Source organism: Theropithecus gelada, chromosome 3 (genome assembly GCF_003255815.1).
Source record: "Theropithecus gelada isolate Dixy chromosome 3, Tgel_1.0, whole genome shotgun sequence".
NCBI lineage: Eukaryota > Metazoa > Chordata > Mammalia > Primates > Cercopithecidae > Theropithecus > Theropithecus gelada.
The window spans coordinates 120,941,454-120,956,299 of record NC_037670.1 but is presented as its reverse complement, the minus strand read 5'-3'; the positions used below and the strand labels follow the sequence as shown (position 1 = coordinate 120,956,299).

The 14,846-nt window shown below is 37.0% G+C and overlaps 1 protein-coding gene across 1 annotated transcript in view; it reads right to left on the bottom strand.

Annotated features, from left to right (window-relative positions):
• Positions 1-14,254, bottom strand: part of PCLO (piccolo presynaptic cytomatrix protein) — a 409,431-nt gene extending 395,177 nt beyond the window's left edge. Inside the window, exons 1-2 of the mRNA XM_025379373.1 lie at positions 13,715-14,254; positions 6,185-7,799 (exon numbers count right to left, since the gene is read on the bottom strand). Coding sequence (XP_025235158.1) covers positions 6,185-7,799; positions 13,715-13,962 — 1,863 coding nt within the window. The 5' untranslated portion in view covers positions 13,963-14,254. The remainder of the gene's footprint in view (positions 1-6,184; positions 7,800-13,714) is intronic.
• Between the last annotated feature and the right edge of the window lie 592 nt (positions 14,255-14,846).

Sequence of the window (14,846 nt, the reverse complement as noted above, 5' to 3'; positions counted from 1 at the left end):
TTTAGTCACCATTAAAAATTCTAGATTGCCAAGTAACTCATCAATTTCAGACTGTAATCACCCAATAGAAGGGAGTGAGGGAACCCTACAACCCAACCCCATCCCTCTCTTGGAACATACTACAACCGTCCCCTACTTCAATTTTCTTCATAACACATTGTCATCTGTCTCACCATATGTTGTATTTATTTGTGACTCTTACTAGAATACACGCTCCATAAGGGAAGGATTTTGCCAACTTTGTTCACTCTTCTATTCCCAGAGTCAAGAACATGCCTGAAGTATGGTAGATGCTAAGTAAGTAAATACTTTTTTTCTTTTGTTTTTTAACTCTGTGTAATCTGGGAAAATTCTAGGTCCTTATTTTTCAGACCATTAATTGAGTTCCTTTTGTTTACCCTCAGCCAGTCCATTGAAATTTGTGTATGTTAACTATAAAGGAAATACCTTCTTACATATCTCTCAGGAATAGTAACAATTTTCTTACATTATTTGAAGAATGAACTTTTTCCTATGGGGTTGTTATCTTTGTTATTGTTTCTATCAGTTCATGTATGTCATTCATGCGGTGTTATTGCTAAAATGTCTAGTTAGGCTTTTAATCCACTCACTGGTAATCAACAGTTTTTTGTCTGTTTGTAGACAGTTCTGCTTCCCCATTTGTTCTCTACTTAGAATGAGAAAACAGGACGGCAGGGGGTCGGTATCTGAGTAAGGACAGTTTTACTCTGATGGTAATAATTTAGAGCATTTGACTCACAGATGAGTAATGTTCTATTTGTTTTCTTTTTTGCAATACCCCTTTGTGGAAGAGGAGCATCACCTCCACTTCTATTCTTCCTTTTGAAAGTTCTATTTTTCTCATGGGGGCCTTTCCTCAGGCAGGTCAGCCTTTCATTTGTGGATTAATCTCTGGCTTTAGCCTGAAGGGGTTCCTCCTATATCTTGTCTTCCCAGTGAAGATTAAGAGACCAATTGTCCTTTTGTTCCTACTGCAGTTCTGCAATTTATTCTTTGATTGCTACCCACATCTCACTACTGCTTTTTATATTTTTTGATTCCAAGTTAGGGTTTCTCTGAGGTTTCCTGAGTAGACAATTGGACAGTGGTTTTCTCAGCTCTTTGTCCTTTCAATTTTCTTTCTACCTTCAAGGAATTCTTCAACATACCAACTTAACGTTTTTGGAGCTCTTTCACATTTCTTGGAATGACTACACTTTAAATCTTTTTAAAAGTGGGACTTGAAGATAGAGGACATGAGCATGTGTGTGCTCAGTCCTCCTTTTTAAGAGGAACTGTGTGGCAGTTTTTGCTTAGAATTTCAGGTAAAAAAAAAGTCTTTGTGCTAAAAACAGCAAGCAACTAAAAAGAGAACATCCTCTTTTCTAAAAGTTCTTTCAGTTACTTCACCATCAGGAATGTCTTACAGGCTTTTCCTCTCCACAGATTCCAGCCTCCTGACATTTGGCATAGCTCCACTATTTTCTAGCAGCTCTTCTGAACAACTTATCTCCATTCCTCTTACTAGAAAAATAAGATGCAACAGGATTATCCACCGAAAGGTCATGGCCAGTTAAGCCATTTTACCCAACTAAAGAATTTCGGTCATTTTTTGTTTTGTTTTGTTTTTCATTAAGTGGAGAAAGTTCATATGAAAGTTGATATATGCAAGTCAAGGAGTTTTTTGTTTGTTTGTTTTAGCTCATTAAAGGTGGCTATGGATTTGTTAGACAAAATATCTGGCTTCTGCAAAAAAACTGACTCATATATGTGCCATAGTGACTAAAAAAAAAAAAAAATGTCAAGAAAACTTCGCTTAAATCCATTTTAATCCCTAACATTTGGTTTATTTTCAACATTCTGAAAAGTGACAAGTCATTTTCACTTATTACAAAAATTAGTAAGAGTTGGGAAATTTACCAAACATTGGAGACAGGCCTTTAGATCTCTGTTCCTAAATATATCTTGAGTAAGGCTATTTATCAAAAGAGATAAAGTAAACCAACAAAAACAACATACTTCTGCCTCCAATTAGAAAGCAAATGTTCAGGTTCTGTGTCAACATGCAAGCCCAAAGAGAGGGAAAATATTAGAGAGATTTATTCAATTAATGGGCCCACAAGAAGAGATGCGGCTATACACTCCACTGGTCAAGGTCTAGGCATCAAAGGTCTAGGCTTGGAGCCAGGGGATTCCTAAGGGTTGTCTGGAACAGCATACATCTTGATAGCCTCCAGAGAGGGCAGTTAATTTAAAGGCAATCCTCTTCACATAGATGTTTGGGTTGCCTAAAGTGCTCATGTGTGGCAGGGGCGGGTCGGGGGGTGATGATTGGTAAGTTCGGAACTAAGGGAGTAAACACGTCCCCTTCCCTAAAGCTTGTGGTTGAGTGTAGCTAATTATCCAGTCCTTCCTTCATTCCCAGACCTGGTAGTCATTAGAGAGCCATGATGGTCACAAGCAAACATAGTCATAATTCTGATAGACTGGTAACAAAAAATGTTGGAGAAATTCTTCCTTTTTCAAGGAATGGTAAATGTATCTATTTCACCCATACATCATGCAAGCAAAGAGCTACGTGCATATAAACATCAAGTTGGAAAATAATAAATTCATGTAATTGTACCAAAGGATGTCCAGCTTCTGTCTTTATCTTGCATAGAAAAACGGTTTACTCAATCTGAATATTTGAGGGCAACTTTACCTAGAGTGTTACATCCTCTTTGGAAGATGAAGATTTACTTTTTCATGGATACATATGAAAGTTACGGTGTTTACAGCACAACATAAGTGGTGGTTGTCCCCAGAATTTCACCTACCTTATCTCCTATAACAGAAGTTTAGAGTCTCTCTCTAGAGCTCTAACTTCTCAATTCTGACCGCCATATAATTTAGGATTTTGAGAAACTGGCCATTTGGTAGGCAGTATTAGAAAAGATGCCTTTCTAGAGTTCAGAATTAGAACTTTTGATTGCATTTTTTCTTAAAGGGAAAAAAAATCAATGAACGTTAAAACGAAATGATATCACTAATACTATTGATCCAAAGTCTTTAGATGGCTGCCTCAGCATCTAAGAATTTATAATATTGTTATCTATGTAAAAAAGAATGTACAATAAATTTAAAGGCCAAATTTGTTTCAAATATTAAGATTATCTATTGCAATATATTGCAACTTTAAAAGAACTTCACATATCTAAAATACTTTCTCATGCAAATTTTCAGTTAATCTTCCAGTGTGTGTAGCAGAGAGCATGTTATTATTTTCATATGTCAAATGGTGCCACTGTAACAGAAAGTGTAAATGGCTTGTCCACGTTTATTCAGTCAATAAGGAAATGCCTGCCTTTACATAGCTAGTGAGTCCCTCTACCTGCCCTTATATTCCCAGCTTCTTCCATGCTCATTTATGTGTGTTCAAATTCTTATCTTTCATATTCCCAGCTCACATACTTCACCTTTCATGAAGATAGCTCTAATATCCCCACTGATGGTGATGGTTCCTTCCTTTGACCCTATAACATTTCATCTCTCTTCCTACCATAAGTAAACTGATTTGGAATCAAAATGATTGACTTCTGTTTGGGAATATACTATCTGGGTGATCCTCACAACTAAACTAACTATAGTAACTATTTGAATGCCAGCTTCCTCATTGGTATAATAGAGAAGAAACATATATGTCCATAAAATTATGAGTTTAATTTTAATAAAACAAAGGACTCTGTGAACTAGAAAGCCCTATTCAAAGTTACTTTGTATGGCAATAAATATATAGATGTTCTTTTTATGTGCAAGTTGTATTTCCCCTATGTATGGTTGAGAGAAGACTGCACATCTAACAAATATTTGATTCTCCCATAGCATTCAATAATGCTTTGTAACGAGGCATTTGATACAAATTAGTACAATCAACTATCAAATGTATATCATATTAATTGAGGTACCTTTCAAAAAGTAGGAAGCTCATCACTACCTGCTAAACGTGTAAGGCTAAAATCTGACTTCAACCTATTTCCAATCTCACTGCCCATTTCTTTTCCATCACCCTAGCTAACCTACATTTATTCTTGACTCCCTAAAATACACTCTGTACTTTTGGAGTTCCAACTTTGGGCCCAAATTATTACACTGTTTCATGTCCTATATCTATTGAAATAGTGCCCATCCTTATATGCCCAGCTCAAATGCCATTTTCCCCATGAAGTTTTCCTTAATCTCATCCCCTGGAAATGAGCACTTTCTACTCTGAAGTCCATAATATTTATTCATATCTCTCACAGCTCTTATCATCTGGTCACATATTCTATTTTCTTGTGCATGTATTATCTAGTAATTTTTAATCTGTTAAGATCAATATTCATGTTTTAGTTATCTTTATATCCCACCAAACATATAACAGAATATCTTTCACATAGTAGGTATTCAAATAATATCTGTCTTTCTTATATTGGGTGTAGAAATAACATATACAGCTTAAATTTCTAGCTGCATATTTCTGCCTTGTAAATTGCCACAAAACCAAGACAAATCCAAACACTATAAAATGATCATCTATCATTTGAAGTCATTATTACTTCACATTCCTATAAGGAGAGTATAATATGGGGAGAAGCATATTTCACCAAAACTTAAAAAGCTACATATATGTACATATAAAAACATTTGTGTGTATATATGTATATATATAAAATACTTATATTCTGATTTTCTCCATAAAATCAAATGCAGCATATTCTTATTAATTATAGTTTTATAAGTAAATGATTATTTATTTGAAAAGTTAAATTACTCAATACTACTTTTGTTTAAAAAAGTAAGTTACTTTAGAAAACCCAAAAGTTGATATATTTTAAACCTGCATCATTTTTTCATAAGTATCACATTAACATAAATTAGCAATGATCATCATTATTGTTATTATCATGATATATTTCATTTATAACAAAAGTATACAAGCTTCACGCCTCAGGGATATTTAAATCACATAATCCTTCATGGCTTGCTATCAGTTACTTCCTGGGGTGCTTGCAGATGTAATGCAGATAGTCCACTAACAGTTGTCCTCCAGACAGGCTAAATGATTTCTGTGTCTTCTCATTAAGCAGAGGCTATTAGATCTCTTTAAAAAATGAATCTCTCATATTCTCTTAGATCTTAAACCTCTTCTCTATTTATATGCTCATCATTACCTACTAAATGTGAAAAGCCAAAGTCTGACTCTAACCTATCTCCAACCTCACTGCCCATTTCTTTATACCATCTTCACTGTTTTATTCCTTAATGCCAGAGAATTTCTGAGTTTTTAAAAATGCTTTGTGTCTTCTTGTCCCTTCCCCTAAAAAGAACTCTGAATCTCTACCTATTAAAATGCTACATTATTCCAGGCCTTTTCATGCTGAACTAATATTAATACAGTCAGTTGACTTGCTGAGAACTACTCTTCTATCCTCAATCTGAATAAACAAACTTGTACTCATCTATATCACAATTAACCCTTTTATAATTTGATGAGTCAGAAAGTATTACCCAGTTAACCCTTGGAAACATAAGGCTACCCAGATTCAAGCCTAGGAGATATAAACTGTAATCTGAGAAGTCACCCATACATTCTGAATCTGCTCTAACAACTTCTTCCTTTTGTGAAATGATTTAATACTGTTATTAAAGACTCTCAACATGCCCTCATTTGATATATCAGAATTAGTGGCAGGGAAAAGGGATGTGCACATTACAAAGGATATTCAATTTTAAGTTAAAATTGTATTCAGAATTTGAAAACATTATCTACCTTTCTTTCTAACACAAATATAAATAACATTTATGAGTACCAAAATTTTGATAGGTAGCAAGACCAATGTAAAAGTCAAAGCAATGTCACTGTATGCTAAATAACAGTGTTGGTCTTACATATAGAGTGAAATGAGTAGGTGCTCATCATCTTTCAATCAATTTATATTTGTCTTATATGTCAAATTTTCAGAAATCATGGCAATGTTTGAGGCTTCTAGTTAGAGAAATATTAAAAAAAAAATTACAACTGACAGAGAACAAAACAAAGGAAGGAGGGAAGAATTCAGAGAAAGACAATGCCATCATGTCATGTATGTGTTTAGTTAAGCATCATTTGTGTAAGACGATGATATGGCTGAAGAGTATGGACTCAGTGAATAAATGCACTTACCTCCACTAAATGAGGATTGGGATTAAAACCACAGAGGCTACAGACAGTGGTTTGACACTCAGTGCATGTGTTAAAATTGGCCTTTTCTGGAACATGCAACAGAAGTTCAGTGGTATTGCAAAGAGGACAGATGGTTTTAGGGAGGCCTTGTGAAAGAGGCTGTTTTGCAGATGGAGACATTGTTGGTGGCTGCAGAGGTTTTCCTGATCCTGTTTGGCTTACTGGTTTTGTAGATTGCTGAGCCAAGGGCTTTGCTGGGCTAGGCTGTTGAGCTGAGGGTTTTGCTGAGCCAGGCTGTTGTGATGGGGGCTTTGCTGAGCCAGGCTGTTGGGGTGGGGGCTTTGCTGAGCCAGGCTGTTGGGGTGGGGGCTTTGCTGAGCCAGGCTGTTGGAGTGGGGGCTTTGCTGAGCCAGGCTGTTGAGGTGGGGGCTTTCCTGGACCAGGCAGTTGTGAAGGAAGCTTTGTTGGGCCAGTCTGCTGGGCAGAAGGCTTTGCGGGTCCTGCCTGTTGAGCTGGAATCTTTCCTGGCCCAGCCTGCTGAGCTGGAGTCTTTGTAGGCCCAGGTGCCTTAGCTGGAGACTGTAGCCCAGATTGTTGAGCTAGGGGTTTTGGTGTCCCCACCTGCTGGGTTGGAGGCTTTGCTGGCCCTGGCTGTTGAGCTGGAGTCTTCCCAACTCCAGGAGGCTGAGCTAGAGTTTTTGGCCCAGGCTGCTCCAATGAAGGCTTCTCTGACCCAGTCTGCTGAGCTGGAGACTTAGCAGGACCAAGAGGCTGAGCTGGAGGCTTTGTTGTCCCTGGTGGCTGGACTGGGGGTTTCACTGTCCCTGGTTGTTGAGCCAGTGGCTTTGTTAGCCCTGGGGGCTGAGCTGGGGGCTTTGCAGGCCCAGGCTGTGATTTTTCAGGTCCAGGCTGCTGTGCTGGAGGTTTTCCAGGAGTTGGTTGCTGAATAGGTGGTTTGGATGGGCTTTGCAGAGAGGGTTTAACTGATTCTCCCTTTACTATGTCTGCCTGTTTAGTCTGAGGCCTAGATGCATCTCGTGGAAGTGGCAATTTTGCATGGTCTGTCTGAGGAGTCTGGGCAGGACCCTGAATTGGCTTTCCTGTACCTGGAGGTTGTGATTTAATTTTTTCTGGTTGCTGAGAAGATATTGATTTGGGAGGGTCATCCTGCTGAAGTGGATCCCTACCAGGTCCTTGCTGCTTAGGAACCGGCTTGGGTGGCTGTTGCTGTGAAGGAGGTTTTGTGATTCCCTCAGGTTTTCCTTGCTCCTTCGGAACCACTTTTTGTTTCTTGGTGGTTTCTTCCTGGGATGCCTCAGAGTCTGATATCAAATCAAAAGGGTTGAATTTATTTACAACAGAGGAGACAGCACTTAAAGGGTTAACCTCTGAGAGGAAGCCAGGCATCATACTAGATTTGTGTTCTTCCTTAAAATCAGTTCTGGACTTTGATTCTTTCAAGCTAATAGTGGAAGGACTCCTCCCAGGCAATTTCTGCTCTGACCTGAAAGTGTCTGTAGTTCTACTTTTACTGAGACCAGGTTGAGCTGGACGCCCAGGGTCCGGGGGTCTTCCTGATTGCTTTGGAGAATGACTACTATCCAACTCTTGTTTCCTAGAAGAGTTTAAAAAAAAAAAAAAAAAAAGTGAAAATAATGGAAATTATTTCAAATCAAAGTAATATGAAAAAGCTATTGCTTATATCTTCAAAATTATGAATGTATAAATATTACTAAGACCCATTTTTGTAGCATCCTTTAAGTGTTCATAAAACGTTTAATACTTTTTTTTTTCTTTCTTTTAATGGGTAGAGATTTTCAACAAGGAGGTAAAGAAAAAAAAAATTGGTCTTATGATTGATAAAAATTAAAATATATAATTAGAAAATACTTACAATAAAAGTAATTTATCTTTGCACTTAATAGAATCTGACCTTAAAACTTAACTAAATATAGGTTTAAATTAAAACCTCAATAAATCAATGCAATGTCATATTATAAGACATACATGTTCACAGAGTGTATTTTTTCTTTTTATCAAAAGTTATGATCAAAGAAAGTCTTCCAAATGCTAGCAGCATTGAGAATTAAAAATATTCATTTTTAAATGTAGGAGTCTGCTGCGACTTTTTTAAAACTTCATTTTGAGAATTTACATGAGCTAAATAGGGAATACAATGTGAAATAAGGGGAGTTTCTGATAATGGAGTTTACATGATGTTTTCCCAGGAATGCTAAAAAGTTTATTATCTATTTAATTTTACTTGGGCTTCTAGGGATCCAGATCACTGGCCAGGAAAGACTGGGACACAGATGTGGGTACCTAAAATCCTGAGAGCCCCAGAGAGTGACTGGGGATTATCCCCATGCCACCACCTAGAAAGGCACTATTCATCAACTATTATCCTTAAAAAACTTTACAGAATAAGAATTTCTACATTCATGATTTAGACATTCTTGAGGAACAATCCCATCTTTATTCTCAAGATCAGTGTTATCTTTTTGAAAAAATAACTAATTCTTAACCTGAAATTTTTATGGGAAGCAACAATAGATGCTTAAATTGTCTTGAGATATATCTTGGTATCCATATATCTCTTTACTCAGTGTTTGTTACATCATCTCCTAATGCCACTGATCGATTATTAGTAATCTAATTTATTATTGACATTGAGATTAAATGTAGCAAGTAATTTTCAAGATATAGCTTAATTCATAGACAAATATATAAGATGTGTTTTTTAAAACAGCCTTGGAAACATGATACATTTTAAATGACTATGGTTAAATAATTAAAATAGGAGTTTCTTACTTTGTATATATCTATTGTTTTAGCCAAAAGTCATATTAAATACAGAAACTTTTAAAATAATTCATATTTCATTGATAAAGTTGCAGCTAAAAGAATATTCTAAATTAGAATTATGGAGAAAATCAGATTATAAGTCTTTTGTTTGATATATGAAGCTTTTTAAATTTTGAAAAATATAAGTTTCTTTTTCATTGAAGGAAACAAGAATAAAGAAAGTAACTTAGTAGCACCTAAAATATAATATGAGAATAGAGATTTATAGGTTAATCTGGTTTAACAAAATTTATCTGCTAATGAGACATATTACAAATATTTTATTTCATAATCAATACTTCTTATGAATTAACTTTTTCCAAATTTCCTGACATAGAAATTTGAACACAGGTCAGGATGTAAGGGATAGCAGAAAGAAGCAGAGAAGCATTACTTCTAGGTAGCAAACACCTAGAAGAAAAGAAAATAATCTATAAATGGCGATGTATGCATAAAGTGATTTTCTGGTAAAAGACAAATAAGTAGATTCTGAATTTTTGCAATTTCCTCCAAGGAAAAGTTTACAAAAATACATATATTCTACCATGTCTCTGTAGTCTTTAAACAGAACTAAAAGTGTTACCCTAGTTAATTCCAATAGTTCCAAGGTAGCTCTTAAAATGCACTGCTACATATTTCCATTTGGAGAAAATCATTCTGAACATTTCTTTATAGCTACACTATTCAGACCTTGACATTATTCTATAAATCTTCTATATTTACTTAATATATTGTACCATTCCCTTGAAGAGCACATGCTTAGGGCTGATTACAGGTATGGCAATCCTATGAGTAATTATTAAGCATTTTGTTTAAATAACTTCCCTGTACAGAGTCCTCTAAACCTAACTTTAAGCAGAGTACCAAAAAAAAAAAAAAATCTATCCTTAATTATGCTAAATTTTTCTCTCTTGAAAATACTACTAAACGTATTTTAATCATTGTTTTAATATTTCACTTAATCCATCATGTCTGCAAAACACCAAAAAATAAACTTCATGAATGCCAAATATTTGTGATGATCAGAAACAGCAGAATTGAAAGCAAGCTGCTTGCACCAGGGATTATAATTGCATGTACTTCCCACAAGTATAAGTTGTACTTTACTATAGAATCCCCATTAGAAAACAGGCATACAACCCTAAAGACTGTCCTATAATTTAAACTTAGTTTTAGTTGCTGTAACTATGTAAATAAAAGTAAAACACAGAGATCTTTGAGTGGGAAATGGAAACAAAATCAAGAGAAAAAATTGTCAATACCAAACAAAAATGTAAAGGTGCTATTGTCTTTTGGTGAAATTTTGTTAGGCGTAACAGTTTTACTGTTAAAGACAAAGTGATTAAAATGCAATCTCCGCCTTATATACTAGACTATGAACTCCTAGAGAGAAAAGATATATTTCACTTATCTTTGCATCATTAGAATCAAGCCTGGCAACTAGTAGATGAGCATTAATATTTGATGAATTAATGAATAAGTGGATGATTACCAATGAGTGAACCAAGGAATAAATATATCATGTATTTGTTTTACTTTAATGTTTCTTGAATTGCTTTCACTTAAAAATTCTTCTACAGGCCTTCTGAGATATAAATGGATAAATTCTATATTCTTTTTAGAATCTGGATTTGGCCTACACCTTTAGGAAGAAGCCCAGTAGAGGAGGCTGAAAGTAGTAAAGAAAATAATCAGTTCAGTTAGAATTCTTATTAAATATTCTACTAATCAGAGAAGTTTTTTCAATAAAGCCCTTCTCATATGATATATCTGGAACTGTAAATAGAATGAGTAGAAAAAGTAATGAAATTGCACTTCTCTGGGTATACAATGAATAAAAAATCCACGAGCATTTCATTTGTAACCTGTCATCTACTGCTAGCTTGTAACTACCTATATTTAGTACTGTCTCCCTTTTCATTTTACTATTGTCATCCTTAGAATTTTTCTTTCAAATTGTTAGCAGAAAACAAAATATTTCCCCTAAGATGAGGAAAACATATATGCAAATATAGGAATGTAAAAGTATCTGAGGTAATAAAATCTTTTATAAATGGAACACAACAAGCAGTGACACTTGACAGTGCTGAGTCACACAAAATTTTATAATATTAGAAATATAAGCAACTTTGGGACTATCTGTTAATTTATATATATTATATAAACAAATATCTATGCATTTATGCTCTAAGTGCCAGGATATAGGGAGTAAGAGAAGCTAAGTGACTAATTCAAGGTCATAAAACTAGTTAGTCACAGAAATCTGGTATCCTCACTCCTGGTTTGTGGGAAGAGGAGGTGGTTTACACTCCATTGAACTGATTTTTCCACATGCAAAAGAAAATTCGCATATCAAAATAACCGAAAAACAATGTACAATTCAACAATTTGCCTGTAGCCATCAGTGACAGTGTCATCCACTGTTAATATTGATATTACCACTCTTTATATTTGTAGGGTTCATGTAAATTACAACTCAAACAAAAACATTCATGTCAACTTTTAACTGATCCTCAATGGACTCTCTAAGACAGGTAAGATAGGTATTATTAGCCTTATTTAAGGGCAAGGAACATGAGACACATTGACTGAGAAGTATTTGTAATTTGCTGAGTTGGTTAAAGTCAATAGGATAAAAACTCATGCTCTCAGTCTTTATTTTTAAGATTCTATGTTCAATTCACACCACTTAAATGCTTAAAACTTCAAATAATTTGTGTATGCCTTCCTATATTAATTAAATGTACACAACTCTATAACTTTAAAAGTCTAAGTGATAAACCAAATGTTTCTTTGGTTATCATACATAGGGAAAACAACTTTAAAAAGTTATGTACCTTTTATAGAAATCTTTCAGTAAAATTTAAGAGCAAGTTGCAAAAGTCAGAAAATTATTGTTTATTTTTTAGTATTTGGATAAAGTTTTCACCAATAACTGTTTGGGCCACACACTACCTATTGATAAGATTTCCACCCTAATAAAATTATCAGTAGAGAGCTTTAAAAGTATACTATCTGATACAAATACTGCATGAAGCAACAGTTTAATAGGTGGAAATAATGTTTCTCAGCCACCCTCTGAACAGAAGAAAAGTTAGAAATCTAGAAATCAAAGATCTCACTGTAACTGGTATTGTTAACCAGCATGATAGACCTGTTGCTTGTGTCTCTTAGGAAAAAAATATAAAAGATCGGGCATACAGTTCTAAAAGGCTAATAAAAGTATTGTACCTTGTTATTATCCTGTGAAAGTCTAGTGAATGAACACTAATTATTTTTTCCTAGTCAAGTTTTCATCAAGTAGAGGAAAACAGTACATATCATAAACTGGATAAGAGAACAAGAAAGACTTTTTCCAAAGAAATAGCCCCATAGATTTCATAGTTTAAAAATACAGAAAAACATACTTAACATAAAGGGGCTAGTTTTCACTAGTACTAGCGGTTTCAAGATAAATAGGCTTTTTACCTCGTAGATTTTAAGCATTTAAGATTTTATGTGAAAACAGTCACTACCCATAAAACATTTTACATTTCTCCTATGATTATTTGGCAAAATTATGCTTACGTGATAGTGACTAAGTTATTTTTTTTATCATTTTATAAAGTAGAGGACAAGGACCTACACCTATATATCCAGGTCTTTCGTGCTTACAATATCTCAAATGAAAATTGTAGGTTTTCCTTCAGTTGTCATAAAAGAGAAATTGTTTCAGGACCACGGACAGAAAACTGTTCTCTACTAGAGGGTGCAAAGTTAAAGGGTTTGTTTACAATAAGAAAGGCAAGGCAGGCACAATGATTATACCCTCTTAGTACTCTAATTAGAAAACATCTAATCTATTGGGATGAAGGAAATGGAGAGTTACAGGCGGAAATGAATACGTTCATATTACTGATTAGCTCTTATACTTGCCATTTATTTGCTTTGTTTTTAAAAGTATGTATTCAAAATTATTTTCTAAGGTAATAAAATTCACATGTTCTTCCCTAAACTGAAGGCCACTTTTGCATAAAAAAGAGCAGTGGCTTAAAATAGCATATGCTAATTTAGAAATACATGTACAGCACCTGCTCTGCTGTGACCAAACCATCTGTTTAATGCCACACATATTTTAGGGTTCCTCAATTAATATAAAAGGTATATTCATTATATTCCTTCTACCTAAACAGCTTCTGCTCTCCTCTGGGGGTGGGGTGGCGAGAGAGGACAAATCACCTACAATGGGATTAAAGTATTGTTACAGAAATATTTAGACATCATTCACAGAGAAAAAGACCCCGCAATGGCCAAGAGGTTTAAATAGAGACAGGTAAACACCCAGCTCCATCTATTTCCCAACACGTCCGTGTTGGATTAATGGAAGACTTCCAGATTAGTAAAACACTGGAGGGCGTCTCTCCACGCCATCCTAGAGGGAAAGGGCTCCAAAAGGCCAAAAATCACAACCTAAAATCACAGTTCCAAGACTGTAACCCTTGACTATCCCACCAGAAACTCTACAATGCATCATTTTTATTCCGCCCATCAAAAGGCTTAGGATATCTTTATGACCACCCCATTGGGGAGAATAAAATGAACGGAGGCGACATATATGTACCGCCGTGCTGGCACATACGGGCTGGCACATATGTGCACGGGAAGCTGTACATATATGCCCGGACATATACATCATGCTGTGCATGCCTGTGCATGGAAGGCGACTCCGCAGCGGCCGGGGGGACGCTTCCCTTGGGCAGCCCCTGCGCCCTTGACATGACAGCGGCGATCTGTCTCCTCTCCTCTTCGCTCAGCTGGCTCAAATCCGCTTCCATGCCGGCCGGTATCGCGGTGTGCGAGGGGCTCCCCGCCCCGCTAGCCCCTCCTCCGGCCGCTGCGGCCGCCGCCAGCCCTTCCGGGAGCCCTTCCCCTTCCAAGCTCGCCTCGTTGCCCATGGCTCAGGGAGACTCGGGGCCGCCGCGCTCCCTCCTCGCGCCGCGTCCTAGTCGAGAAGCCCGCGGCCAGGGGAGCAGTCAGAGCCGGGGTCCGCCTCGGGGCGTGCAGGCAGTCGAGTCCCCGGACTCCGGACCAGGCACTGCCTCCCGGAACGCCAGGAGGGAGTTAGTCCTGCTCGCAGGTAACGCCCGCTGCCGGTGCCTCCTCCATGTTGGACAGCGCCAGGCAACCTTTGCAGAAGACGCCTCCTGGACGCCGCCTCGGCGCCCGGAGCCGGGGAGAAGCAGATCTGAGCGGTGCCAGCCGGGCGCCGTCCGCCCCTCCCACCGCGCACCGCCTCCTCGCCCGCGCCCTCGCAGTGCGCAGGCGCCTCTCGGAACAGGTGATGCCCGCGGCCCACGCCCACCCGATCCTGCGTCGCTCCGGATCCTTCCTCGCTCTCAGCACCGATTTAAAGGAGCCCAGTGAACCCTTGGCTAAAAACGGAAGAAAGAGGCGACGTTTCTTTCAGGCATATTTCAGGATGCCTCAACTTGAGTTTTAGCTTTCTAGACTCCTAGATTTAAAGGGGGCGGGAGGAGCAGGAGAGGAAATGTCTGTTTTCAGCTTTGGCTCTTGGGATTTGTAGTTTCATTTATTTTCTTTAAAAGAAGGTTTTAAAACATTCTAGGAAAGGGTTCGAGTAACTGAAGATTAGCAAGAGAGACCCTGATACCTTTAAGGCACATTTCCCAAGGGAGCTAAGAATGGCCCTTTTCATTTAGAACTTTCACAGAACAATTCGATTGTTAATTAGATTATTTTAAATGATACAATATTAGTAAGCAGCTAAGGTTTTGAGTGCTTATAACTTGTTCTCTAAAGGGAGGGACTACACAATAAT